Raw genomic sequence first — 25,661 nt, 5'->3', positions numbered from 1 at the left:
GCTCGCTAACATTGAATCTGGTTGGTAAGCTCCTAGCACTGTGGCATTGTTGGCACTGTGTTCATTGTTGTTTAACTTCTCTAGGGTAGGGGGCAGCATTGGGAATTTTGGATGAAAAGCATGGCCAAATTAAACTGCCTGCTACTTAGCCATAAAAGCTAGGATATGCATATAATTAGTAGATTTGGATAGAAAACACTGAAGTTTCTAAAAACTGTTTGAATGATGTCTGTGAGTATAACAGAACTCATATGGCAGGCGAAAACCTGAGAAAAGAATCCAACCAGGAAGTGGGAAATCAGTGTCTATGGGGTCATATTGCACTTCCTAAGTCTTCCACTAGATGCCAACAGTCTTTAGAACCTTGTTTGAGGCTTCAACTGTGAAGTGGGGGCGAATGAGAGGGGATTGAGTCAGAGGTCTGCCAGAGAGGCATGAGCTGACCACACGCGTTCACGTGATGGTTAGCTTGCGTTCCATTGCAATTCTACAGACAAAGGAATATTCCGGTTGGAACATTATTGAAGATTTATGTTAAAAACATTCTAAAGATTGGTTCTATACATGGTTTGACGGACTGTAACGGAACTTTGACTTTTCGTCTGCACCTAGTGATGGCGCCTGAATTTTGATCACTGGGCTAAACACGCGTGAACAAAAAGGAGGTATTTGGACATAAATGATGGACATTATCGAACAAAAACAAACATTTATTGTGGAACTGGGATTCCTGGGAGTGCATTTTGATGAAGCTCATCAAAGGTAAGTGAATATTTCTAATGTTATTTCTGATTTCTGTTGACTCCACAACATGGCTGATATCTGTTTGGGTTGTTTTGGTCTCGGTGCGCCGTACCCCTATTATTGCATGGTGTGCTTTTTCCGTAAAGTTTTTTATATTTTTTTTACCTGACACAGCTTTAAGGAGGTGTGGATCTAAAATCCCATGCATAACAGTTGTATCTTTTAGCATAACATGAAACATAACATGTTTATTATGAGTATTCCTGTAAATTGATGTGGCTCTGCAAAATCCCCAGATGTTTTGGAACTACTGAATGTAAGGTGGCAATGTAAACTCAGATTTTTGGATATAAATATGAACTTTACCAAACAAAACACACATGTATTGTGTAACATGAAGTCCTATGAGTGTCATCTGATGAAGATCAAAGATTGGTGATTAATTTTTTATCTCCATTTCTGCTTTTTGTGACTCCTCTCTTTGGCTGGAAAAATGGCTGTGTTTTTCTGTGACTTGGCTCTGACCTAACAATCGTTTGGTGTGCTTTCATCGTAAAGCCTTTTATCCAATGTAAAAATAAAAATAACACACCATTTCAAATTCTGCTCCATAAAACCAAATCTAGGTTGAGACACACAGACAGACAGAGACACAGACAGACAGACAGAGACACAGACAGACAGACAGAGACACAGACAGACAGAGACACAGACAGACAGAGACACAGACAGACAGAGACACAGACAGACAGAGACACAGACAGACAGAGACACAGACAGACAGAGACACAGACAGACAGAGACACAGACAGACAGACAGAGACACAGACAGACAGACAGAGACACAGACAGACAGACAGACAGAGACACAGACAGACAGACAGACAGAGACACAGACAGACAGACAGAGACACAGACAGACAGAGACACAGACAGACAGAGACACAGACAGACAGACAGAGACACAGACAGCCTGTCTCCGTACCTCCATCTCTGTATTGTGGCTCTGACAGACAGACAGACAGACAGACAGACAGAGACAGAGACAGCCCGTCTAGGTTGAGACAGACAGAGACACAGACAGACAGACAGAGACACAGACAGCCTGTCTCCGTACCTCCATCTCTGTATTGTGGCTCTGAGTCTTGGTCAGTACATCTTCTGCCTCTCTGAGTCTGCGGCTGAGTTGAGGAGTGTAGTCACTAGAGGACAGCTCACTGTCATAGGACTCCAGGATGGCGCGCATCCCATCCCGCTCCTGGAACACACCGGAAAAAGAGACAGTGAGGCAACTAAAAACACATTGATTATTGAGGCACGTAGGCTTTTGTCATAAACTATAAACTTTTTTAAACATTTACTTAACTAGGCAAGTCAGTTAAGAACTAATTCTTATTTACAATGACGGCCCACCGCCGGCCAAACCCGGGACAAATGTGTGCCGCCCTGTGGGACTACGAGTGCATTTCACAACACTTTGGGTTGTGATCATATCAGAACGCTTGTAGTGAAAGGCACCAATGTCAGAGGTCCTCTCATCATTCAACAGTCCAACATAAAATAAATACACACAAAATGTCTAAACACTTCCTAATAATAGAGGTGGAGTTTTTTATTTTACCTTTATTTAACTCGGCAAGTCAGTTAAGAACAAATTCTTATTTTCAATGACGGCCAGGGAACAGTGGGTTAACTGCCTGTTCAGGGGCAGAACGACAGATTTGTACCTTGTCAGCTCGAGGATTTAAACTTGCAACCTTTCGGTTACTAGTCCAACGCTCTAACCACTAGGCCACCCTGCCTCTAACCACTAGGCCACCCTGCCTCTAACCACCAGGCCACCCTGCCTCTAACCACCAGGCCACCCTGCCTCTAACCACCAGGCCACCCTGCCTCTAACCACCAGGCCACCCTGCCTCTAACCACCAGGCCACCCTGCCTCTAACCACCAGGCCACCCTGCCTCTAACCACCAGGCCACCCTGCCTCTAACCACCAGGCCACCCTGCCTCTAACCACTAGTAGATTAAGGGGCCATTAATCTACTTCCCCAGAGTCACATGAACTCCTGGATACCATGTATATGGTCTCCACAGGCAGTTTGAAGGCAGTTGCTGTCTAGCGAAAATGCTAACTAGCGTTAGCGCAATGATAAAGTCTACTGTAGTTCGCGTCGGCTCGCTAAACCACCTCTCGATTTCCTTCAGAACGGACACGGAGACATAAGTTTCCACCAGTTCTTCTGACACACGAACACACACTACCTTGGTGAGCAGCAACACCCTCTTCTGCAGTCGTCTGACCAGTGATTCCTGGGTCTCTCTCTTCTTCTGTTCTTCCAGAGCTTTAGAACGTAGCGACAACAGCTCCCCTGGAGGTCAGCCTTGGAACGCTCCACTGACCTACAGCTGAGGGGGTGGGGGGGGGGGGAAGAGAGAGCTTTAGAACGTATCGACAACAGCTCCCCCTGGAGGTCAGCCTTGGAACGCTCCACTGACCTACAGCTGAGGGGGTGGGGGGGGGGGGGAGAGAGCTTTAGAACGTATCGACAACAGCTCCCCTGGAGGTCAGCCTTGGAACGCTCCACTGACCTACAGCTGGGGGGGTATGGGGGGGGGGGAGAGAGCTTTAGAACGTAGCGACAACAGCTCCCCTGGAGGCCAGCCTGAGTCCGCTCCACTGACCTACAGCTGGGGGGTATGGGGGGGGGGAGAGAGAGCTTTAGAACGTAGCAACAACAGCTCCCCCTAGAGGCCAGCCTGAGTCCGCTCCACTGACCTACAGCTGGGGAGGAGGGGGGGGGGGGGGCTTTAGTGTAGACAACAGCTCCCCCTAGAGGCCAGCCTGAGACCGCTCCACTGACCTACAGCTGGGGAGGAGGGGGGGAGAGCTTTAGAATGTAGAAAACAGCTCCCCCTAGAGGCCAGCCTGGGGGAGGGGGGGGGGAGAAGGAGAAGGACAAGGGGGGGAGGAGGGTGACTAAACCCCCCTCTTTCTCTTCAGTCCCTCTTAATGGGTGCGTTCCAATAATTATACATTGTCCGTAAGTGTGCACTTGTTCACTGCTTCCCACAAATCTTAAAGCATTGGATTGGGAGGAATGAACAAGAGGAAGCTTCCACCATGCTTCATTAAACCTCATTTCCTTTCAAATCAGTGAAGGGAAGTGAACACAGAGGAAGGAGAGATATCCTCCCTGTTCTCTCTACTTCCCTCAGTCCTTCTCGTTTCGGCTTCCTCCTCCTCCTCCCTCTCCACCCTCGCCCTGCACTCCATCTCTCCTCGTTATCTAGTGCTTCTAAACAGTGTTATATTTCATAATTAGCTCCGTATGGATCAAGAGAGGGTAGCTCGTTAGCTAACGACTAGCACAAACACACACACACAGAAACACACAGCTCTATGCTGGGGATTAGTGTAGCGGTACTAACGAAGTCAAGATGAGTCTAATTAGCTGTCTGACTATTTAGATCAAACCCACACTACTGGGGGAGAGAGAGGAGGAGAGGTGGGGAGGGGGAAGGAGGGGGACATGATAGAGAGAAGGGGAGAGGTGGGAGGGGGAAGGAGGTGGACATGATAGAGAGAAGGGGGAAGGAGGGGGAGAGGTGGACATGATTGAGAGGAGGAGAGCTGGGGAGGGGGAACTACACAGAGCATCTGATACCTGTAGTTCTATAGCACGCTAACTACACAGAGCATCTGATACCTATAGTTCTATAGCACGCTAACTAAACAGAGCATCTGATACCTACAGTTCTATAGCACGCTAACTACACAGAGCATCTGATACCTACAGTTCTATAGCACGCTAACTAAACAGAGCATCTGATACCTATAGTTCTATAGCACGCTAACTAAACAGAGCATCTGATACCTACAGTTCTATAGCACGCTAACTACACAGAGCATCTGATACCTGTAGTTCTATAGCACGCTAACTACACAGAGCATCTGATACCTGTAGTTCTATAGCACGCTAACTAAACAGAGCATCTGATACCTACAGTTCTATAGCACGCTAACTAAACAGAGCATCTGATACCTGTAGTTCTATAGCACGCTAACTACACAGAGCATCTGATACCTACAGTTCTATAGCACGCTAACTACACAGAGCATCTGATACCTACAGTTCTATAGCACGCTAACTAACCAGAGCATCTGATACCTACAGTTCTATAGCACGCTAACTAAACAGAGCATCTGATACCTGTAGTTCTATAGCACGCTAACTAAACAGAGCATCTGATACCTGTAGTTCTATAGCACGCTAACTAAACAGAGCATCTGATACCTGTAGTTCTATAGCACGCTAACTAAACAGAGCATCTGATACCTATAGTTCTATAGCACGCTAACTAAACAGAGCATCTGATACCTACAGTTCTATAGCACGCTAACTAAACAGAGCATCTGATACCTATAGTTCTATAGCACGCTAACTAAACAGAGCATCTGATACCTACAGTTCTATAGCACGCTAACTACACAGAGCATCTGATACCTGTAGTTCTATAGCACGCTAACTACACAGAGCATCTGATACCTGTAGTTCTATAGCACGCTAACTACACAGAGCATCTGATACCTGTAGTTCTATAGCACGCTAACTAAACAGAGCATCTGATACCTACAGTTCTATAGCACGCTAACTAAACAGAGCATCTGATACCTGTAGTTCTATAGCACGCTAACTACACAGAGCATCTGATACCTACAGTTCTATAGCACGCTAACTACACAGAGCATCTGATACCTACAGTTCTATAGCACGCTAACTAACCAGAGCATCTGATACCTACAGTTCTATAGCACGCTAACTAAACAGAGCATCTGATACCTGTAGTTCTATAGCACGCTAACTAAACAGAGCATCTGATACCTGTAGTTCTATAGCACGCTAACTAAACAGAGCATCTGATACCTGTAGTTCTATAGCACGCTAACTAAACAGAGCATCTGATACCTACAGTTCTATAGCACGCTAACTAAACAGAGCATCTGATACCTGTAGTTCTATAGCACGCTAACTAAACAGAGCATCTGATACCTGTAGTTCTATAGCACGCTAACTAAACAGAGCATCTGATACCTGTAGTTCTATAGCACGCTAACTAAACAGAGCATCTGATACCTACAGTTCTATAGCACGCTAACTAAACAGAGCATCTGATACCTGTAGTTCTATAGCACGCTAACTAAACAGAGCATCTGATACCTGTAGTTCTATAGCACGCTAACTAAACAGAGCATCTGATACCTACAGTTCTATAGCACGCTAACTAAACAGAGCATCTGATACCTGTAGTTCTATAGCACGCTAACTAAACAGAGCATCTGATACCTGTAGTTCTATAGCACGCTAACTAAACAGAGCATCTGATACCTACAGTTCTATAGCACGCTAACTAAACAGAGCATCTGATACCTGTAGTTCTATAGCACGCTAACTAAACAGAGCATCTGATACCTACAGTTCTATAGCACGCTAACTAAACAGAGCATCTGATACCTGTAGTTCTATAGCAGTAGTTCTGTAGTTCTATCCTACAGTTCTATAGTTCTGAAGGTCCCGTGTCTCATGAGCTGAAATAAATGATCCTTATTTCCCTCATTTTCTATTCAAATATTACATCCCTGTTCGTGAGCATTTGTCCCCTGCCAAGATAATGAATCCATTCACCTGACAGGTGTGGCATATGAAGAACGAAGCATCATGATGTGTGTGTTACCTGCTGGTGAGAGTGTAGTTGTGTTGTTTGACAGCGATCTCTCGTTGTTGGATCTGAATCACCTCTCTGGACAGGTCCTCTGGTGTCCTGTAGGGGACACAACACACAGTTAACACACTGGACAGAGGAGAGAGGAGGACAGATCCTCTGGTGTCCTGTAGGGGACACAACACACAGTTAACACACTGGACAGAGGAGGACAGATCCTCTGGTGTCCTGTAGGGGACACAACACACAGTTAACACACTGGACAGAGGAGAGAGGAGGACAGATCCTCTGGTGTCCTGTAGGGGACACAACACACAGTTAACACACTGGACAGAGGAGAGAGGAGGACAGATCCTCTGGTGTCCTGTAGGGGACACAACACACAGTTAACACACTGCATGTTCATCCATAGAGCTCAGAGAGACAGACGTCATGTAGTAGACATTCTGAAAAACCACGTCAACCTCCTACCCTGCCGAGACAGAGGGCAGCCTCCTACCCTGCCGAGACAGAGGGCAGCCTCCTACCCTGCCGAGACAGAGGGCAGCCTCCTACCCTGCCAAGACAGAGGGCAGGGGTGGAGGACAGAGGGAAGAGAGAGGAGGGGAGGAGGAGAGCAGGGGAGGAGGAGAGCGGAGGAGAGATCAGAGGAGGAGGAGAGTGGGAAGAGAGATGAGGACTAATTAGTGTGAGGGAGCAGACAGATGTGTAGGTTCTAAAGACATCACACAGCTTGTCAAAGTGCTCCAGTCCTAAAGCTTAACTGATGGGATACCAACGGTGTTGGTTAATTGAGCTGCTGTAGTTGAGCTCCAAGTAGCACCCTATTCCCTATATAGTACACTACTATAGACCAGAGCCCTATTCCCTATATAGAACACTACTATAGACCAGAGCCCTATTCCCTATATAGAGCACTACTATAGACCAGAGCCCTATTCCCTATATAGTACACTACTATAGACCAGAGCCCTATTCCCTATATAGAACACTACTATAGACCAGAGCCCTATTCCCTATATAGAACACTACTATAGACCAGAGCCCTATTCCCTATATAGAACACTACTATAGACCTGAGCCCTATTCCCTATATAGTACACTACTATAGACCAGAGCCCTATTCCCTATATAGTACACTACTATAGACCAGAGCCCTATTCCCTATATAGAACACTACTATAGACCAGAGCCCTATTCCCTATATAGTACACTACTATAGACCAGAGCCCTATTCCCTATATAGAACACTACTATAGACCAGAGCCCTATTCCCTATATAGAACACTACTATAGACCAGAGCCCTATTCCCTATATAGAACACTACTATAGACCAGAGCCCTATTCCCTATATAGAACACTACTATAGACCAGAGCCCTATTCCCTATATAGAACACTACTATAGACCAGAGCCCTATTCCCTATATAGAACACTACTATAGACCAGAGCCCTATTCCCTATATAGAACACTACTATAGACCAGAGCCCTATTCCCTATATAGAACACTACTATAGACCAGAGCCCTATTCCCTATATAGAACACTACTATAGACCAGAGCCCTATTCCCTATATAGAACACTACTATAGACCAGAGCCCTATTCCCTATATAGAACACTACTATAGACCAGAGCCCTATTCCCTATATAGAACACTACTATAGACCAGAGCCCTATTCCCTATATAGTACACTAATATAGACCAGAGCCCTATTCCCTATATAGAACACTACTATAGACCAGAGCCCTATTCCCTATATAGTACACTACTATAGACCAGAGCCCTATTCCCTATATAGAACACTACTATAGACCAGAGCCCTATTCCCTATATAGAACACTACTATAGACCAGAGCCCTATTCCCTATATAGAACACTACTATAGACCAGAGCCCTATTCCCTATATAGAACACTACTATAGACCAGAGCCCTATTCCCTATATAGAACACTACTATAGACCAGAGACCTATTCCCTATATAGTGAACACTACTATATACCAGAGCCCTATTCCCTATATAGAACACTACTATAGACCAGAGCCCTATTCCCTATATAGAACACTACTATAGACCAGAGCCCTATTCCCTATATAGAACACTACTATAGACCAGAGCCCTATTCCCTATATAGTACACTACTATAGACCAGAGCCCTATTCCCTATATAGAACACTACTATAGACCAGAGCCCTATTCCCTATATAGAACACTACTATAGACCAGAGCCCTATTCCCTATATAGAACACTACTGTAGACCAGAGCCCTATTCCCTATATAGAACACTACTATAGACCAGAGCCCTATTCCCTATATAGAACACCACTATAGACCAGAGCCCTATTCCCTATATAGAACACTACTATAGACCAGAGCCCTATTCCCTATATAGTACACTACTGTTGACCAGAGCCCTATTCCCTATATAGAACACTACTATAGACCAGAGCCCTATTCCCTATATAGAACACTACTATAGACCAGAGCCCTATTCCCTATATAGAACACTACTATAGACCAGAGCCCTATTCCCTATATAGAACACTACTATAGACCAGAGCCCTATTCCCTATATAGAACACTACTATAGACCAGAGATACAGTGCTGTATATAGTCTCTCTACTGTACTTGAACTTTGCACGCCCAATTTTTCAGTTTTTGATTTGTTAAAAAAGTTTGAAATATCCAATAAATGTCGTTCCACTTCATGACTGTGTCCCACTTGTTGTTGATTCTTCACAAAAAAATACAGTTTTATATCTTTATGTTTGAAGCCTGAAATGTGGCAAAAGGTCGCAAAGTTCAAGGGGGCCGAATACTTTCGCAAGGCACTGTATATGTGACAGTTTATTAGTGGTTACTACACTGTTAAACACTGACAGTTTATTAATGGTTACTACCCTGTTAAACACTGACAGTTTATTAATGGTTACTACCCTGTTAAACACTGACAGTTTATTAATGGTTACTACCCTGTTAAACACTGACAGTTTATTAATGGTTACTACCCTGTTAAACACTGACAGTTTATTAGTGGTTACTACCCTGTTAAACACTGACAGTTTATTAGTGGTTACTACCCTGTTAAACACTGTGACAGTTTATTAATGGTTACTACCCTGTTAAACACCGTGACAGTTTATTAGTGGTTACTACCCTGTTAAACACTGACAGTTTATTAGTGGTTACTACCCTGTTAAACACTGTGACAGTTTATTAATGGTTACTACCCTGTTAAACACTGACAGTTTATTAATGGTTACTACCCTGTTAAACACTGACAGTTTATTAATGGTTACTACCCTGTTAAACACTGACAGTTTATTAGTGGTTACTACCCTGTTAAACACTGTGACAGTTTATTAATGGTTACTACCCTGTTAAACACCGTGACAGTTTATTAATGGTTACTACCCTGTTAAACACCGTGACAGTTTATTAGTGGTTACTACCCTGTTAAACACTGACAGTTTATTAATGGTTACTACCCTGTTAAACACTGTGACAGTTTATTAATGGTTACTACCCTGTTAAACACCGTGACAGTTTATTAGTGGTTACTACCTTGTTAAACACCGTGACAGTTTATTAGTGGTTACTACCCTGTTAAACACTGACAGTTTATTAATGGTTACTACCCTGTTAAACACCGTGACAGTTTATTAGTGGTTACTACCCTGTTAAACACTGACAGTATATTAATGGTTACTACCCTGTTAAACACTGACAGTTTATTAATGGTTACTACCCTGTTAAACACTGACAGTTTATTAATGGTTACTACCCTGTTAAACACTGACAGTTTATTAGTGGTTACTACCCTGTTAAACACCGTGACAGTTTATTAATGGTTACTACCCTGTTAAACACCGTGACAGTTTATTAATGGTTACTACCCTGTTAAACACCGTGACAGTTTATTAATGGTTACTACCCTGTTAAACACCGTGACAGTTTATTAGTGGTTACTACCCTGTTAAACACTGACAGTTTATTAGTGGTTACTACCCTGTTAAACACTGTGACAGTTTATTAGTGGTTACTACCCTGTTAAACACTGACAGTTTATTAGTGGTTACTACCCTGTTAAACACCGTGACAGTTTATTAGTGGTTACTACCCTGTTAAACACCGTAACAGTTTATTAGTGGTTACTACACTGTTAAACACCGTGACAGTTTATTAGTGGTTACTACCCTGTTAAACACTGTGACAGTTTATTAGTGGTTACTACCCTGTTAAACACTGACAGTTTATTAGTGGTTACTACCCTGTTAAACACCGTGACAGTTTATTAATGGTTACTACCCTGTTAAACACCGTGACAGTTTATTAATGGTTACTACCCTGTTAAACACCGTGACAGTTTATTAGTGGTTACTACCCTGTTAAACACTGACAGTTTATTAGTGGTTACTACCCTGTTAAACACTGACAGTTTATTAATGGTTACTACCCTGTTAAACACTGACAGTATATTAATGGTTACTACCCTGTTAAACACTGACAGTATATTAATGGTTACTACCCTGTTAAACACTGACAGTTTATTAGTGGTTACTAACCTGTTAAACACTGACAGTTTATTAGTGGTTACTACCCTCTTATCCAGAGCGACTTACTACCCTGTTAAACACCGTGACACTGTCACGAAAAAACCCGATCGAGATGCTGATGCCTATTGTGAGGCATCTTTTGACCAACAGGTGTCACTGATTTCCCAGTTGTGTGAAATCCATAGATTAGGGCCTAATGAATTTATATGAATGGTCTGATGAATTGTAACTCAATCAAATCAATGAAATGATGCATGTTGTGTTTATATTTGTTCAGTATATTTACTAGTAATGACCTCCATCTCATCTGATCCAAACTGCAAAAAAAATATATATTTTCTGTGACAAACCTTAAAACCGGGATTATTAACCTAATTCATGATGGTTAATGTGTGTGTACCCCTTTAAGAGCATCCCATGTGTGATTTCATAGTTTTGATGTCTTCACTATTATACAATCTAGAAAATAGTAAATAGTAATGAGTAAGTGTGTCCAAACTTTTGACTGGTATTGAATACATACACACAAAAGTATGTGGACACCCCTTCAAATTAGTGGATTCGGATATTTCAGTCACATCCGTTACTGACAAGTGTATAAAATCGAGCAGACAGCCATGCAATCTCCATAAACACATAGCAGAATGGCCTTACTGAAGAGCTCGGTGACATAAGATGCCACCGTTCCAAGAAGTCAGTTGGTAGTATTTTAGCCCCGCCGCCCAAACGCTAGTGCCGCCTCAACGCTAGAGCTGCCCTGGGTAACTGTAAATGTTTTTATTGTGAAGAGTAAACGTCTCAGATGTGAGAGTATCGTATGGGAGAGAGGGGGGGGGTAATGCTATGTGAGAGTATCGTATGGGACAGGAGGGGGGGTAATGCTATGTGAGTATAGTATGGGAGAGAGGGGGGGTAATAATCTGGCCACTTAGTGTACATCAAACACTGGGGTAGTCATGAGAGAAAAATATAGTGTGTGTGTGTGTTAGATGCAGTGTGTGTGTGTGTGTGTGTGTGTGTGTGTTAGATGCAGTGCAGTGTGTGTAATGTGTCTGATGTGCTTCGCTGCTCATATGGAAACATGCAATCATTCTGTCATTACGGGCTTTCAGCCCAGAACACACACACACGCCAGGCATAAAGCAAACAAAAAAAACATCACTCTCTCTTCACAGAGAATGAGGCGCCAGTATTTTTCATGACTCAAGAGCTCCACCCAGTGGCGAAACATTATACTAGAGACATTCCACCCAGTGGTGAAACATTATACTAGAGACATTCCACCCGGTGGTGAAACATTATACTAGAGACATTCCACCCAGTGGTGAAACATTATACTAGAGACATTCCAGCCAGTGGTGAAACATTATACTAGAGACATTCCACCCAGTGGTGAAACATTATACTAGAGACATTCCACCCAGTGGTGAAATATTACACTACAGACATTCCACCCAGTGGTGAAATATTACACTAGAGACATTCCACCCAGTGGTGAAATATTACACTAGAGACATTCCACCCAGTGGTGAAATATTATACTAGAGACATTCCACCCAGTGGTGAAACATTATACTAGAGACATTCCACCCAGTGGTGAAACATTATACTAGAGACATTCCACCCAGTGGTGAAACATTACACTAGAGACATTCCACCCAGTGGCGAAACATTATACTAGAGACATTCCACCCAGTGGCGAAACATTATACTAGAGACATTCCACCCAGTGGTGAAACATTATACTAGAGACATTCCACCCAGTGGTGAAACATTATACTAGAGACATTCCACCCAGTGGCGAAACATTATACTAGAGACATTCCACCCAGTGGTGAAACATTATACTAGAGACATTCCACCCAGTGGTGAAACATTATACTAGAGACATTCCACCCAGTGGTGAAACATTATACTAGAGACATTCCACCCAGTGGTGAAACATTATACTAGAGACATTCCACCCAGTGGCGAAACATTATACTAGAGACATTCCACCCAGCGGCGAAATATTATACTAGAGACATTCCACCCAGTGGCGAAACATTATACTAGAGACATTCCACCCAGTGGTGAAACATTATACTAGAGACATTCCACCCAGTGGTGAAACATTATACTAGAGACAGAGACATTCCACCCAGTGGTGAAACATTATACTAGAGACAGAGACATTCCACCCAGTGGTGAAACATTACACTAGAGACATTCCACCCAGTGGTGAAACATTATACTAGAGACATTCCACCCAGTGGTGAAACATTATACTAGAGACAGAGACATTCCACCCAGTGGTGAAACATTATACTAGAGACATTCCACCCAGTGGTGAAATATTATACTAGAGACATTCCACCCAGTGGTGAAACATTATACTAGAGACATTCCACCCAGCGGTGAAATATTATACTAGAGACATTCCACCCAGTGGTGAAACATTATACTAGAGGCATTCCACCCAGTGGTGAAACATTACACTAGAGACATTCCACCCAGTGGTGAAACATTATACTAGAGACATTCCACCCAGTGGTGAAACATTACACTAGAGACATTCCACCCAGTGGTGAAACATTACACTAGAGACATTCCACCCAGTGGTGAAACATTATACTAGAGACATTCCACCCAGTGGTGAAACATTATACTAGAGACATTCCACCCAGTGGTGAAACATTACACTAGAGACATTCCACCCAGTGGTGAAACATTATACTAGAGACATTCCAGCCAGTGGTGGAACATTATACTAGAGACATTCCACCCAGTGGTGAAACATTATACTAGAGACATTCCAGCTGACCGTATGTTGAGTCCAGTAGACTGACCCAGGTTCTCCCAGGCCTGCAGTTTCTGAGACAGTTTCTGGAGGAGGAGAGGAAGGAACAAGATTACACACCAGGGTGTCGGGATTCAAGGTTTCACATTTACAAATTCAACTACTGTGCAGATTGTTTCCAACCCTGACATTTGTTTATTTGTCGCTAATTAATTATTATTATTATTTTTTAAAGTTTTGTTTCCTTTTCAGTTGTGTATCGGAACAACCATTAATTAGAACAGACAGCACACTGTAAATGTTTCTCCTCCAGCCCGGTTTCACATTTAAAAACCACAAACAGGTCACACACCTCCTTCTCCAGCTCCACGTTCACCATCTCCTCTTTCATCTTCTCCATCCGTTCGACCTTACGTCTCAGACCCTCTGCTTCCTCCTTCAGCAGGATCACGTTCTCCCTCGTCTCCCTGGGAAACGGAATGAGGGGAGACCGTGAGAGAGAGAGAGAGAGAGAGAGAGAGAGAGAGAGAGTTTAAGAGACATTAATGATAGTTGTCTTCTTTTACAACCTACAAATAACCTCTTTGCTGTCCTGCTCCATGTGTTCAGGTAGTGTTACCTGAGGTAAACATTCTCCTCTCTTAGCTGTCCTGCTCCATGTGTTCTAGTAGTGTTACCTGAGGTAAACATTCTCCTCTCTTAGCTGTCCTGCTCCATGTGTTCTAGTAGTGTTACCTGAGATAAACATTCTCCTCTCTTAGCTGTCCTGCTCCATGTGTTCTAGTAGTGTTACCTGAGGTAAACATTCTCCTCTCTTAGCTGTCCTGCTCCATGTGTTCTAGTAGTGTTACCTGAGATAAACATTCTCCTCTCTTAGCGGTCCTGCTCCATGTGTTTAGGTAGTGTTACCTGAGGTAAACATTCTCCTCTCTTAGCGGTCCTGCTCCATGTGCTCTAGTAGTGTTACCTGAGGTAAACATTCTCCTCTCTTAGCTGTCCTGCTCCATGTGTTTAGGTAGTGTTACCTGAGGTAAACATTCTCCTCTCTTAGCTGTCCTGCTCCATGTGTTCTAGTAGTGTTACCTGAGGTAAACATTCTCCTCTCTTAGCTGTCCTGCTCCATGTGTTCTAGTAGTGTTACCTGAGATAAACATTCTCCTCTCTTAGCTGTCCTGCTCCATCTGTTCAGGTAGTGTTACCTGAGGTAAACATTCTCCTCTCTTAGCTGTCCTGCTCCATGTGTTCAGGTAGTGTTACCTGAGGTAAACATTCTCCTCTCTTAGCTGTCCTGCTCCATGTGTTCTAGTAGTGTTACCTGAGGTAAACATTCTCCTCTCTTAGCTGTCCTGCTCCATGTGTTCTAGTAGTGTTACCTGAGGTAAACATTCTCCTCTCTTAGCTGTCCTGCTCCATGTGTTCTAGTAGTGTTACCTGAGGTAAACATTCTCCTCTCTTAGCGGTCCTGCTCCATGTGTTCAGGTAGTGTTACCTGAGGTAAACATTCTCCTCTCTTAGCTGTCCTGCTCCATGTGTTCTAGTAGTGTTACCTGAGATAAACATTCTCCTCTCTTAGCGGTCCTGCTCCATGTGTTCTAGTAGTGTTACCTGAGGTAAACATTCTCCTCTCTTAGCTGTCGGAGCTCCTTGTCCATATCTGGGACCCTAGCGACCTCTGACCTCATGTTCTTCACAATGACAACATCCTGTTCCTGCAGTGCCAACTTCCTCTCCAACTCCTGGGGGGGAGAGGAGGAGACACACACACACACACCTTTGAGTTGTATTCTCCGCCCATGAAAGAGATTTAATGACAATCTGAAAGGTGAACATCGTGTGGAGTTTGAGGTTGTGTGTTAGACTGATGAGTGAATAGCATCTCTTCATTTGATGGCAGGTCATTTCAACCCAGAAACAATAAATGGTGGTTACATTGAGAGTTTATAAACGCTACAGAGGACAGAGTCTAGTCCCAATCTCAATCACAGTCCTAATCCTAACCTAACTCGCCAACTCTAGCCCCAATCTCACTCCCAGTCCTAACCTAGCTCCCCAAATCTAGTCCCAATCTCAATCCCAGTCCCAATCCTAACCTAACCTAGCTCCCCAACTCTAGTCCCAATCTCAACCCCAGTCCTAATCCTAACCTAGCTCCAACCCCATTCCTAATCCTAACCTAGCTCCCCAACTCTAGTCCCAATCTCAACCCCAGTCCTAATCCTAACCTAACTCCAACTCTAGTCCCAATCTCAACCCCAGTCCTAATCCTAACCTAACTCCAACTCTAGTCCCAATCTCAACCCCAGTCCTAATCCTAACCTAACTCCAACTCTAGTCCCAATCTCAACCCCAGTCCTAATCCTAACCTAGCTCCAACCCCAGTCCTAATCCTAACCTAGCTCCCCAACTCTAGTCCCAATCTCAACCCCAGTCCTAATCCTAACCTAGCTCCAACCCCAGTCCTAATCCTAACCTAGCTCCCCAACTCTAGTCCCAATCTCAACCCCAGTCCTAATCCTAACCTAGCTCCCCAACTCTAGTCCCAATCTCAACCCCAGTCCTAATCCTAACCTAGCTCCCCAACTCTAGTCCCAATCTCAACCCCAGTCCTAATGTGAATTCAGGTACAATCAGTCTCAATCTTCATACATCAGTCAACCCCAGTCCCAACCTCCTAGTTTTCTAAACCTAGTCCCAATCTGAACTGTATTAATACCAATCTTAATCTAGACATCGTTCATTTTAGTCCTACTTTGAACAACAATAATCCCAGCCTCACCTTAATCTTGAGTTCGTGGTCGGAGCAGGTGGATGATGCTAACTGGAGGGCCTGGCACCGCTGAGACACTTCCTGGTACTTCCTGTAAAGAGGACCAGTCAGGGGGGAGGAAATCGAGGCAGGACCAATCAGAGGGAAGGGAAACCAGGAAATACCAATCAGAAGAAAGGAAATCCAGACAGGACCAATCAGAAGAAAGGAAATCCAGGCAGGACCAGTCAGAAGAAAGGAAAACCAGGCAGGACCAATCAGAAGAAAGGAAATGCAGACAGGACCAATCAGAAGAAAGGAAATCCAGGAAGTAGTGTGTTACCTTTGTTGTAGCTCCACTTGTTCCTGTAGTCCCTGGTTCTCCAGTGTCTGGTTAGAGATGGTGTTGTCCTGCGTCTGGACCTGCTGCTTCAGGTCCCGGATCTCATCCTTTAAACCGCTCACTGTCTACAGGGACAAATAACACAGTGTAGTCATCAACCTCAATCTCATCCTTTAAACCGCTCATCCTCTACAGGGACAAATAACACACAGTGTAGTCATCAACCTCATCCTTTAAACCGCTCATCCTCTACAGGGACAAATAACACAGTGTAGTCATCAACCTCAATCTCATCCTTTAAACCGCTCATCCTCTACAGGGACAAATAACACACAGTGTAGTCATCAACCTCATCCTTTAAACCGCTCATCCTCTACAGGGACAAATAACACAGTGTAGTCATCAACCTCAATCTCATCCTTTAAACCGCTCATCCTCTACAGGGACAAATAACACAGTGTAGTCATCAGCTGTGTGTGGTACTACCACTGCCTCCTGTGGGGACGTGGGCTGGGATTTAAAATATATATATAATAAATATAATAAATATATATAATAAATATATATAATAAAATAAATAAATAAATAATGAGTTACTCCACAGAAAAAAAGCAATTTGATGGCGTGATATTTGACGATGTGATATTTGACGGCGTGATATTTGACGGCGTGATATTTGACGGCGTGATATTTGACGGCGTGATATTTGACGATGTGAGTGGAGACTAGAGGTCGACCGGTGAAAACCTCTTGGTGCTAGGGGGTAGTATTTACATTTTTGGAGAAAACAAACTTTCCCGTTTTAAAAACGGGATATTTTGTCAGGAAAAGATGTTGGAATATGCATATAATTGACAGCTTTCGATAGAAAACACTCTAACGATTCCAAAACTGTAAAGATATTGTCTGTGAGTATAACAGAACTGATGTTGCAGGCGAAAACCTGAGAAAAATCCAATCCGGAAGCGCCCCAGGTTTTGAAAGCGCTGCGTTCCAATGACTCCCTATTCAGCTGTGAATGTGCCATCAACGAGCTTACGCTTTCTACGTATTCCCCAAGGTGTCTACAGCATTGTGACGTAGTTTTACGCATTTCTGTTGAAGAATAGCCGTAGGCGGCCACATTGCATAAGTGGTCACAGCGGCTCCGAGAGAGATTCTCGCGTAAAATACAGAGGTCTTCCTGAAAAACGAATTGTCCCGACGGATATATTATCAAATAGATATTAGAAAAATATTAGAAAAACACCTTGAGGATGGATTCTAAACAACGTTTGCCATGTTTCTGTCGCTATTATGGAGCTAATTTGGAATATTTTTCCGGCGTTGTGGTGACCTCAATTTCCAGGCGATTTCTCAGCCAAACGTGAAGAACAAACGGAGCTGTTTCGCCTACAAAAATAATATTTTGGGAAAAAATTTACTTTGGCTATCTGGGAGTCTTGTGATTGAAAACATCCGAAGTTCATCAAAGGTAAACTATTTAATTTGATTGCTTTTCTGATTTCCGTGACAAGGTTGCCTGCTGCTAGCAAGGCATAATGCTATGCTAGGCTATCGATAAACTTACACAAATGCCTGTCTAGCGTTGGCTGTAAAGCATATTTTGAAAATCTGAGATGACAGGGTGATTAACAAAAGGCTAAGCTGTGTCTCAATATATTTCACTTGTGATTTTCATGAATAGGAATATTTTCTAGGGATATTTATGTCCGTTGCGTTATGCTAATTGGTTTCAGGCGATGATTACGCTTCCACATGCGGGTTTGGGAGTCACAAAAGGTTTTAATTAGGGCTGATTTCTAGTTTTCATAAAAATCGGGGATTTTTGGACGCCGATTATGGCCCATTGCATTGCATTCCACGAGGAGACGACCTGGCTGACTACCTGTGATGCGAGTGCAGCAAGGAGCCAAGGTAAGGTTCTTGGTAGCATTAAACGTATCTTATAAAAAACAATCAATCTTCACATAATCACTAGTTAACTACACATGGTTGATGACATTACTAGGTTAACTAGCTTGTCCTGCGTTGCATATAATCAATGCGTTGCCTGTTAATTTATCATCGAATCACAGCCTACCAAACGGGTGATGATTTAACAAAAGCACAATCATTGCACGAATGTACCTAACCATAAGCAGCAAGGCCTTTCTTAAAATCAATACACAGAAGTATATATTTCTTAAACCTGCATATTAAGCTAAAAGAAATCCAGGTTAGCAGGCAATATTAACCAGGTGAAATTGTGTCACTTCTCTTGCGTTCATTGCACGCAGAGTCAGGGTATATGCAACTGCCTGGCTCTTTGCGAACTAATTTGCCCGAATTTTACATAATTATGACATAACATTGAAGGCTGTGCAATGTAACAGCAATATGTAGACTATGGGATGCCAACTGTTTGATAAAAAAACGGAACGGTATTTCACTGAAAGAATAAACGTTTTGTTTTCGAAATGATAGTTTCCGGTTTTGACCATATTGATGACCTAAGGCTCGTATTTCTGTATTTATTATAATTAAGTCTATGATTTGATATTTGATAGAGCAGTTTGACTGAGCGGTGGTAGGCAGCAGCAGGCTCGTAAGCATTCATTCAAACTTTACTGCGTTTGCCAGCAACTCTTAGCAATGCTTGAACCACAGCGCTGTTTATGACTTCAAGCCTATCAACTCCTGAGATTAGGCTGGCAATACTAAAGTGTCTGGTAACATGACTGAATACAATCAATGCAGCTATTCCCTCCGTAAGGCTATCAAACAAGCTAAGCGTCAGTATAGAGACAAAGAAGAATCTCAATTCAACGGCTCAGACACAAGAGGTATGTGGCAGGGTCAATCACGGATTACAAAAAGAAAACCAGCCCAGTCACGGACCAGGATGTCTTGCTCCCAGGCAGACTAAATAACTTTTTTGCCCGCTTTGAGGACAATACAGTGCAACTGACACGGCCTGTAACGGAAAAATGCGGTCTCTCCTTCACTGCAGCAGAGGTGAGTAAAACATTTAAACGTGTTAACCCTCGCAAGGCTGCAGGCCCAGACGGCATCCCCAGCCGCGCCCTCAGAGCATGCGCAGACCAGCTGGCTGGTGTGTTTACGGACATATTCAATCAGTCCCTATACCAGTCTGCTGTTCCCACATGCTTCAAGAGGGCCACCATCGTTCCTGTTCCCAAGAAAGCTAAGGTAACTGAGCTAAACGACCGTAGCACTCACTTCCGTCATCATGAAGTGCTTTGAGAGACTAGTCAAGGACCATATCACCTCCACCCTACCTGACTCCCTAGACCCACTCCAATTTGCTTACCGCTCAAATAGGTCCACAGACGATGCAATCTCAACCACACTGCACACTGCCCTAACCCATCTGGACAAGAGGAATACCTATGTGAGAATGCTGTTCATCGACTACAGCTCGGCATTCAACACCATAGTACCCTCCAAGCTCGTCATCAAGCTCGAGACCCTGGGTCTCGACCCCGCCCTGTGTAACTGGGTACTGGACTTCCTGACGGGCCGCCCCCAGGTGGTGAGGGTAGGTAACAACATATCCTCCCCGCTGATCCTCAACACTGGGGCCCCACAAGGGTGCGTTCTGAGCCCTCTCCTGTACTCCCTGTTCACCCACGACTGCGTGGCCACGCACGCCTCCAACTCAATCATCAAGTTTGCGGACGACACAACAGTGGTAGGCTTGATTACCAACAACGACGAGACGGCCTACAGGGAGGAGGTGAGGGCCCTCGGAGTGTGGTGTCAGGAAAATAACCTCACACTCAACGTCAACAAAACTAAGGAGATGATTGTGGACTTCAGGAAACAGCAGAGGGAACACCCCCCTATCCACATCGATGGAACAGTAGTGGAGAGGGTAGTAAGTTTTAAGTTCCTCGGCATACACATCACAGACAAACTGAATTGGTCCACTCACACAGACAGCATCGTGAAGAAGGCGCAGCAGCGCCTCTTCAACCTCAGGAGGCTGAAGAAATTCGGCTTGTCACCAAAAGCACTCACAAACTTCTACAGATGCACAATCGAGAGCATCCTGGCGGGCTGTATCACCACCTGGTACGGCAACTGCTCCGCCCTCAACCGTAAGGCTCTCCAGAGGGTAGTGAGGTCTGCACAACGCATCATCGGGGGCAAACTACCTGCCCTCCAGGACACCTACACCACCCGATGTTACAGGAAGGCCATAAAGGTCATCAAGGACATCTACCACCCGAGCCACTGCCTGTTCACCCCGCTATCATCCAGAAGGCGAGGTCAGTACAGGTGCATCAAAGCTGGGACCGAGAGACTGAAAAACAGCTTCTATCTCAAGGCCATCAGACTGTTAAACAGCCACCACTAACATTGAGTGGCTGCTGCCTACACACTGACACTGACTCAACTCCAGCCACTTTAATAATGGGAATTGATGGGAAATGTTGTAAATATATCACTAGCCACTTTAAACAATGCTACCTTATATAATGTTACTTACCCTACATTATTCATCTCATATGCATACCTATATACTGTACTCTATATCATCGACTGCATCCTTATGTAATACATGTATCACTAGCCACTTTAGCTATGCCACTTTGTTTACATACTCATCTCACATGTATATACTGTACTCGATACCATCTACTGTATCTTGCCTATGCTGCTCTGTACCATCACTCACTCATATATCCTTATGTACATATTCTTTATCCCCTTACACTGTGTATAAGACAGTAGATTAGGAATTGTTAGTTAGATTACTTGTTGGTTATTACTGCATTGTCGGAACTAGAAGCACAAGCATTTCGCTACAATCGCATTAACATCTGCTAACCATGTGTATGTGACAAATAAAATTTGATTTGAAGTGCCTATTAGAACATCCAATAGTCAAAACAATAGTCGAAACACTTTGTTTTTGCGTTATTTAAACCAAATTGAGCATATTTCATTATTTATTTGAGACTAAATAGATTTGATTCATGTATTATATAAAGTTAAAATAAAAAAGTGTTCATTCATTATTGTTGTAATTGTCATTATTACAAATATATATGTAAAAAAAAAATAAAAAAATCGGCATTGGATTTTTTTGGTCCTCCAATAAATCTTTATCGGCGTTGAAAAAAATTGTCATCAGTCGACCCCTAGTGGAGACAGAAGTTATGGAGTGTTGTGGATCTGATGGTTATAAGTGAGGAGTGATTTTATGATATAATCTGATCTGTTACAGGTAGACCTGGTTAGAGGAGTGGTTTTATGGGATAATCTGAGCTCTGTTACAGGTAGACCTGGTTAGAGGAGTGGTTTTATGGTATAATCTGATCTCTGTTACAGGTAGACCTGGTTATAGGAGTGGTTTTATGGTATAATCTGACCTCTGTTACAGGTAGACCTGGTTAGAGGAGTGGTTTTATGGGATAATCTGAGCTCTGTTACAGGTAGACCTGGTTAGAGGAGTGGTTTTATGGTATAATCTGAGCTCTGTTACAGGTAGACCTGGTTAGAGGAGTGGTTTTATGGTATAATCTGAGCTCTGTTACAGGTAGACCTGGTGAGAGGAGTGGTTTTATGGTATAATCTGAGCTCTGTTACAGGTAGACCTGGTTAGAGGAGTGGTTTTATGGTATAATCTGATCTGTTTCAGGGGTACCTGGTTAGAGGTGTTGAGCCAGCCATCCCTCTCCTCCACCCTTCTGTTGAGAGACTCCAGGGTCCGATGTAGAGCACGGTTTGCCTCTGCCTTTTCCGATAGGCTCTGGCTGGACTCCGCCTCCCTCTCTTCCAGGCGTCTGATTCGTCCCAGCAGGTCCTGGTTACGGTCCACCTCACGCTGGAACAATTAGAACGTGGGCCATAGAAGTCAGAACACAGAATATGAATACACAGAATACTCCAGGTGTATGTGTGTGTGTGTGTGTTACCTCCAGGTGTATGTGTGTGTGTGTGTTACCTCCAGGTGTATGTGTGTGTGTGTGTGTTACCTCCAGGTGTATGTGTGTGTGTGTGTGTTACCTCCAGGTGTATGTGTGTGTGTGTGTGTTACCTCCAGGTGTGTGTGTGTTACCTCCAGGTGTATGTGTGTGTGTGTGTGTTACCTCCAGGTGTATGTGTGTGTGTGTGTTACCTCCAGGTGTATGTGTGTGTGTGTGTTACCTCCAGGTGTATGTGTGTGTATGTGTTACCTCCAGGTGTATGTGTGTGTGTATGTGTGTTACCTCCAGGTGTGTGTGTTACATACCTCAAAGTCCCTAGCGCTCAGCGTAGCGTTCTTCTCCAGTTCGATGCGTGCTCTCTTGTGACTGATCTCCATCTGTCTCTTCTCCTGGTCCAACTGGATCAGCTGGGTCTTAGACTGAACCTTCTCTGCTGCCTCCAGCAACTACACACAGAGACACACGGGTCACTTCCTGTGTCTTAGATACACAGGTTTCAGACTGGACCTTCTCTCTGCAGTCTCTGGTCATTCACAACAACACAATGTGTCACAGTCCCACCACCTCTGTCCTCTAAATACTGTTGGTGTAGGATGTGGTGCTGCACCGGGGAAGGTGTGTCTCTCTCTGTGTCTCTCCTTACATGTCTGTCCTCCTCCACCCACCTGTAATCTCTGTAGGTACTGGTTCTGTGTGTCTGTCCTCCTCCACCCACCTGTAATCTCTGTAGGTACTGGTTCTGTAGGACGTGGTTCTGTGTGTGTCTGTCCTACTCCACCCACCTGTAATCTCTGTAGGTACTGGTTCTGTAGGACGTGGTTCTGTGTGTCTGTCCTACTCCACCCACCTGTAATCTCTGTAGGTACTGGTTCTGTAGGACGTGGTTCTGTGTGTCTGTCCTCCTCCACCCACCTGTAATCTCTGTAGGTACTGGTTCTGTGTGTCTGTCCTCCTCCACCCACCTGTAATCTCTGTAGGTACTGGTTCTGTAGGACGTGGTTCTGTGTGTCTGTCCTCCTCCACCCACCTGTAATCTCTGTAGGTACTGGTTCTGTGTGTCTGTCCTCCTCCACCCACCTGTAATCTCTGTAGGTACTGGTTCTGTGTGTCTGTCCTACTCCACCCACCTGTAATCTCTGCAGGTACTGGTTCTGTAGGACGTGGCTCTGCACCGGGGCGGGTTCTCCCTGGTTCCGAGACGTGTCCGGAAGAGAGATGAAACTCTTAAAGGACTTCAGAGTGGAGAACACCGTCGTGTCATCCTCGATGTCCATGGTCCACTGTTGACAAGGTTGCTGTAGCTTCTATAAGAGAGAGAGACCAGCATTTACAGGAGCTACGATGTCCATGGTCAACTGTTGACAAGGTTGCTGTAGCTTCTATAAGAGAGAGAGACCAACATTTATAGGAGCTACATACAATGTCCATGGTCAAGTGTTTATTTTTTTACAAGCTTACTGCACTAGAACAGAGAGGGTAACTAGCTGGCAACATTTTCAGTAGCTTCATATTCCTATGTGACATAGGGGGCTATGTCCATGGTCAACGAGCATTTTGGGGCGACTATCTCTGGTGGGCAAGAAGATGCACGTTAGCTAGATCCAGAGTGGCGCAGCAGTTTAAGGCACTGCATCTCAGTGCTACAGGTGTCACTACAGACCCCTGGTTCGATTCCAGGCTGTATTACAACCCGGCCGTGACTGGGAGTCCCATAGGGCAGCGCACAATTGGCCCAACGTCTTCCGGGTTAGAGTTTAGTTAAATAAAGGTTAAAGAAATAAAAAGCTACCTTATACGCTGATCCATTCGGATGCACAACTCTATGTTAGTATTGCTGATCCGACGCACGCGCCTGGAGCAAAGCTCGTCTGGGGTTAAATAAAAAGTGTCCGAAAGTCACGACATGATGTTTGAAATGAGCATACAAAGAAAAGTTGGTCAGTACTTTAGCAAAGTCACTAACATTGCACAATTGTAAAGATGAAGGGTCAAGCCACATGTAACGCCATGGACCTGAGCTACTACCGTGAACGAGTAGCCATGCTAACGTGCTACCAGGGTTGCCTAATAACTATGGATTACTCGGTCATTTAAAAGATGGACGAGTCACACGTCGCAGTTGACGAACATAAATAATGTGACCACAACAACTTCTCTATGATAGTTTACGTTGGTTACCTAGACGTCTCGAATCCCCTAGTTAGCTAACGTTAGCTAGCAAGCTCATCGGCAAATTGTCGACACATGTTGATCGGCTAGACATCGGCAAATAATCCGACTTTAAATCATATGGACACTTTATGGAATTTATTATACAGCTTGATCAGATCTTACCTTGGAACTTGACGTTTAAAAAGTTGACTAGTTAGGTAGTTATAGATAGTAACAACAGCTAGCTAGCATAACTTCGAACTCCCTCCTTTCCTAGAACAAGATCTGTGCTGTTATCGCGAGATTTACCTGCTGCGTTCTAAAGAGAGTCAAGGCTGCGCTCGATGCGCATATTGAGCAATTCACTAAATACTTCCGAGTAAGATCATATACCTTTATACCATTTGGTTTGGAAGTGATTTTTATGTAAACTAATCCGTGAAGCTGCTTGAATATATATATTTTTGCAGTTTAGCAGGGTTCCACTGAAACTTATTCTATAGTATTCTTATCTTCTTTGGAATTGGGTTGTTGTAGTCTTGTAGTGATGGGCATTCCGGCTCTTTTCAGTGAGCTGGCTATGTTGGATCCTGAACGGCTCTTTTTTTTAAGTTTTGTATTTTTTCAAGTCAAACAGTTTGCGATAGTCTGACTATGATTGGTGTTTAAACAATTCT

General features: G+C 43.9%; 1 protein-coding gene across 2 annotated transcripts in view; it reads right to left on the bottom strand.

The window, feature by feature from the left end:
* LOC135535913 (mitotic spindle assembly checkpoint protein MAD1-like) overlaps positions 1 to 25,264 on the bottom strand; it is a 103,530-nt gene extending 78,266 nt beyond the window's left edge. Inside the window, exons 1-13 of one of the 2 annotated variants that reach the window (XM_064962314.1) lie at positions 25,168 to 25,264; positions 23,961 to 24,137; positions 23,139 to 23,279; positions 22,551 to 22,730; positions 16,895 to 17,019; positions 16,582 to 16,663; positions 15,411 to 15,541; positions 14,158 to 14,272; positions 13,830 to 13,891; positions 6,479 to 6,565; positions 3,189 to 3,247; positions 3,008 to 3,096; positions 1,862 to 2,002 (exon numbers count right to left, since the gene is read on the bottom strand). In XM_064962314.1, the coding sequence (XP_064818386.1) occupies positions 1,862 to 2,002; positions 3,008 to 3,096; positions 3,189 to 3,247; positions 6,479 to 6,565; positions 13,830 to 13,891; positions 14,158 to 14,272; positions 15,411 to 15,541; positions 16,582 to 16,663; positions 16,895 to 17,019; positions 22,551 to 22,730; positions 23,139 to 23,279; positions 23,961 to 24,107 (1,359 nt within the window). In that variant the 5' untranslated portion in view covers positions 24,108 to 24,137; positions 25,168 to 25,264. Of the gene's footprint in view, positions 1 to 1,729; positions 1,749 to 1,861; positions 2,003 to 3,007; positions 3,097 to 3,188; positions 3,248 to 6,478; positions 6,566 to 13,829; positions 13,892 to 14,157; positions 14,273 to 15,410; positions 15,542 to 16,581; positions 16,664 to 16,894; positions 17,020 to 22,550; positions 22,731 to 23,138; positions 23,280 to 23,960; positions 24,138 to 25,167 lie in introns of those variants that run through there. The other variant, XM_064962313.1, reaches the window with a different exon arrangement.
* Between the last annotated feature and the right edge of the window lie 397 nt (positions 25,265 to 25,661).

Source organism: Oncorhynchus masou, unplaced genomic scaffold (assembly GCF_036934945.1).
Source record: "Oncorhynchus masou masou isolate Uvic2021 unplaced genomic scaffold, UVic_Omas_1.1 unplaced_scaffold_531, whole genome shotgun sequence".
In the NCBI taxonomy this organism is placed as follows: Eukaryota; Metazoa; Chordata; class Actinopteri; order Salmoniformes; family Salmonidae; genus Oncorhynchus; species Oncorhynchus masou.
Note: the sequence above shows the minus strand (reverse complement) of the source record. Positions and strands in the feature narration are given on the sequence as shown.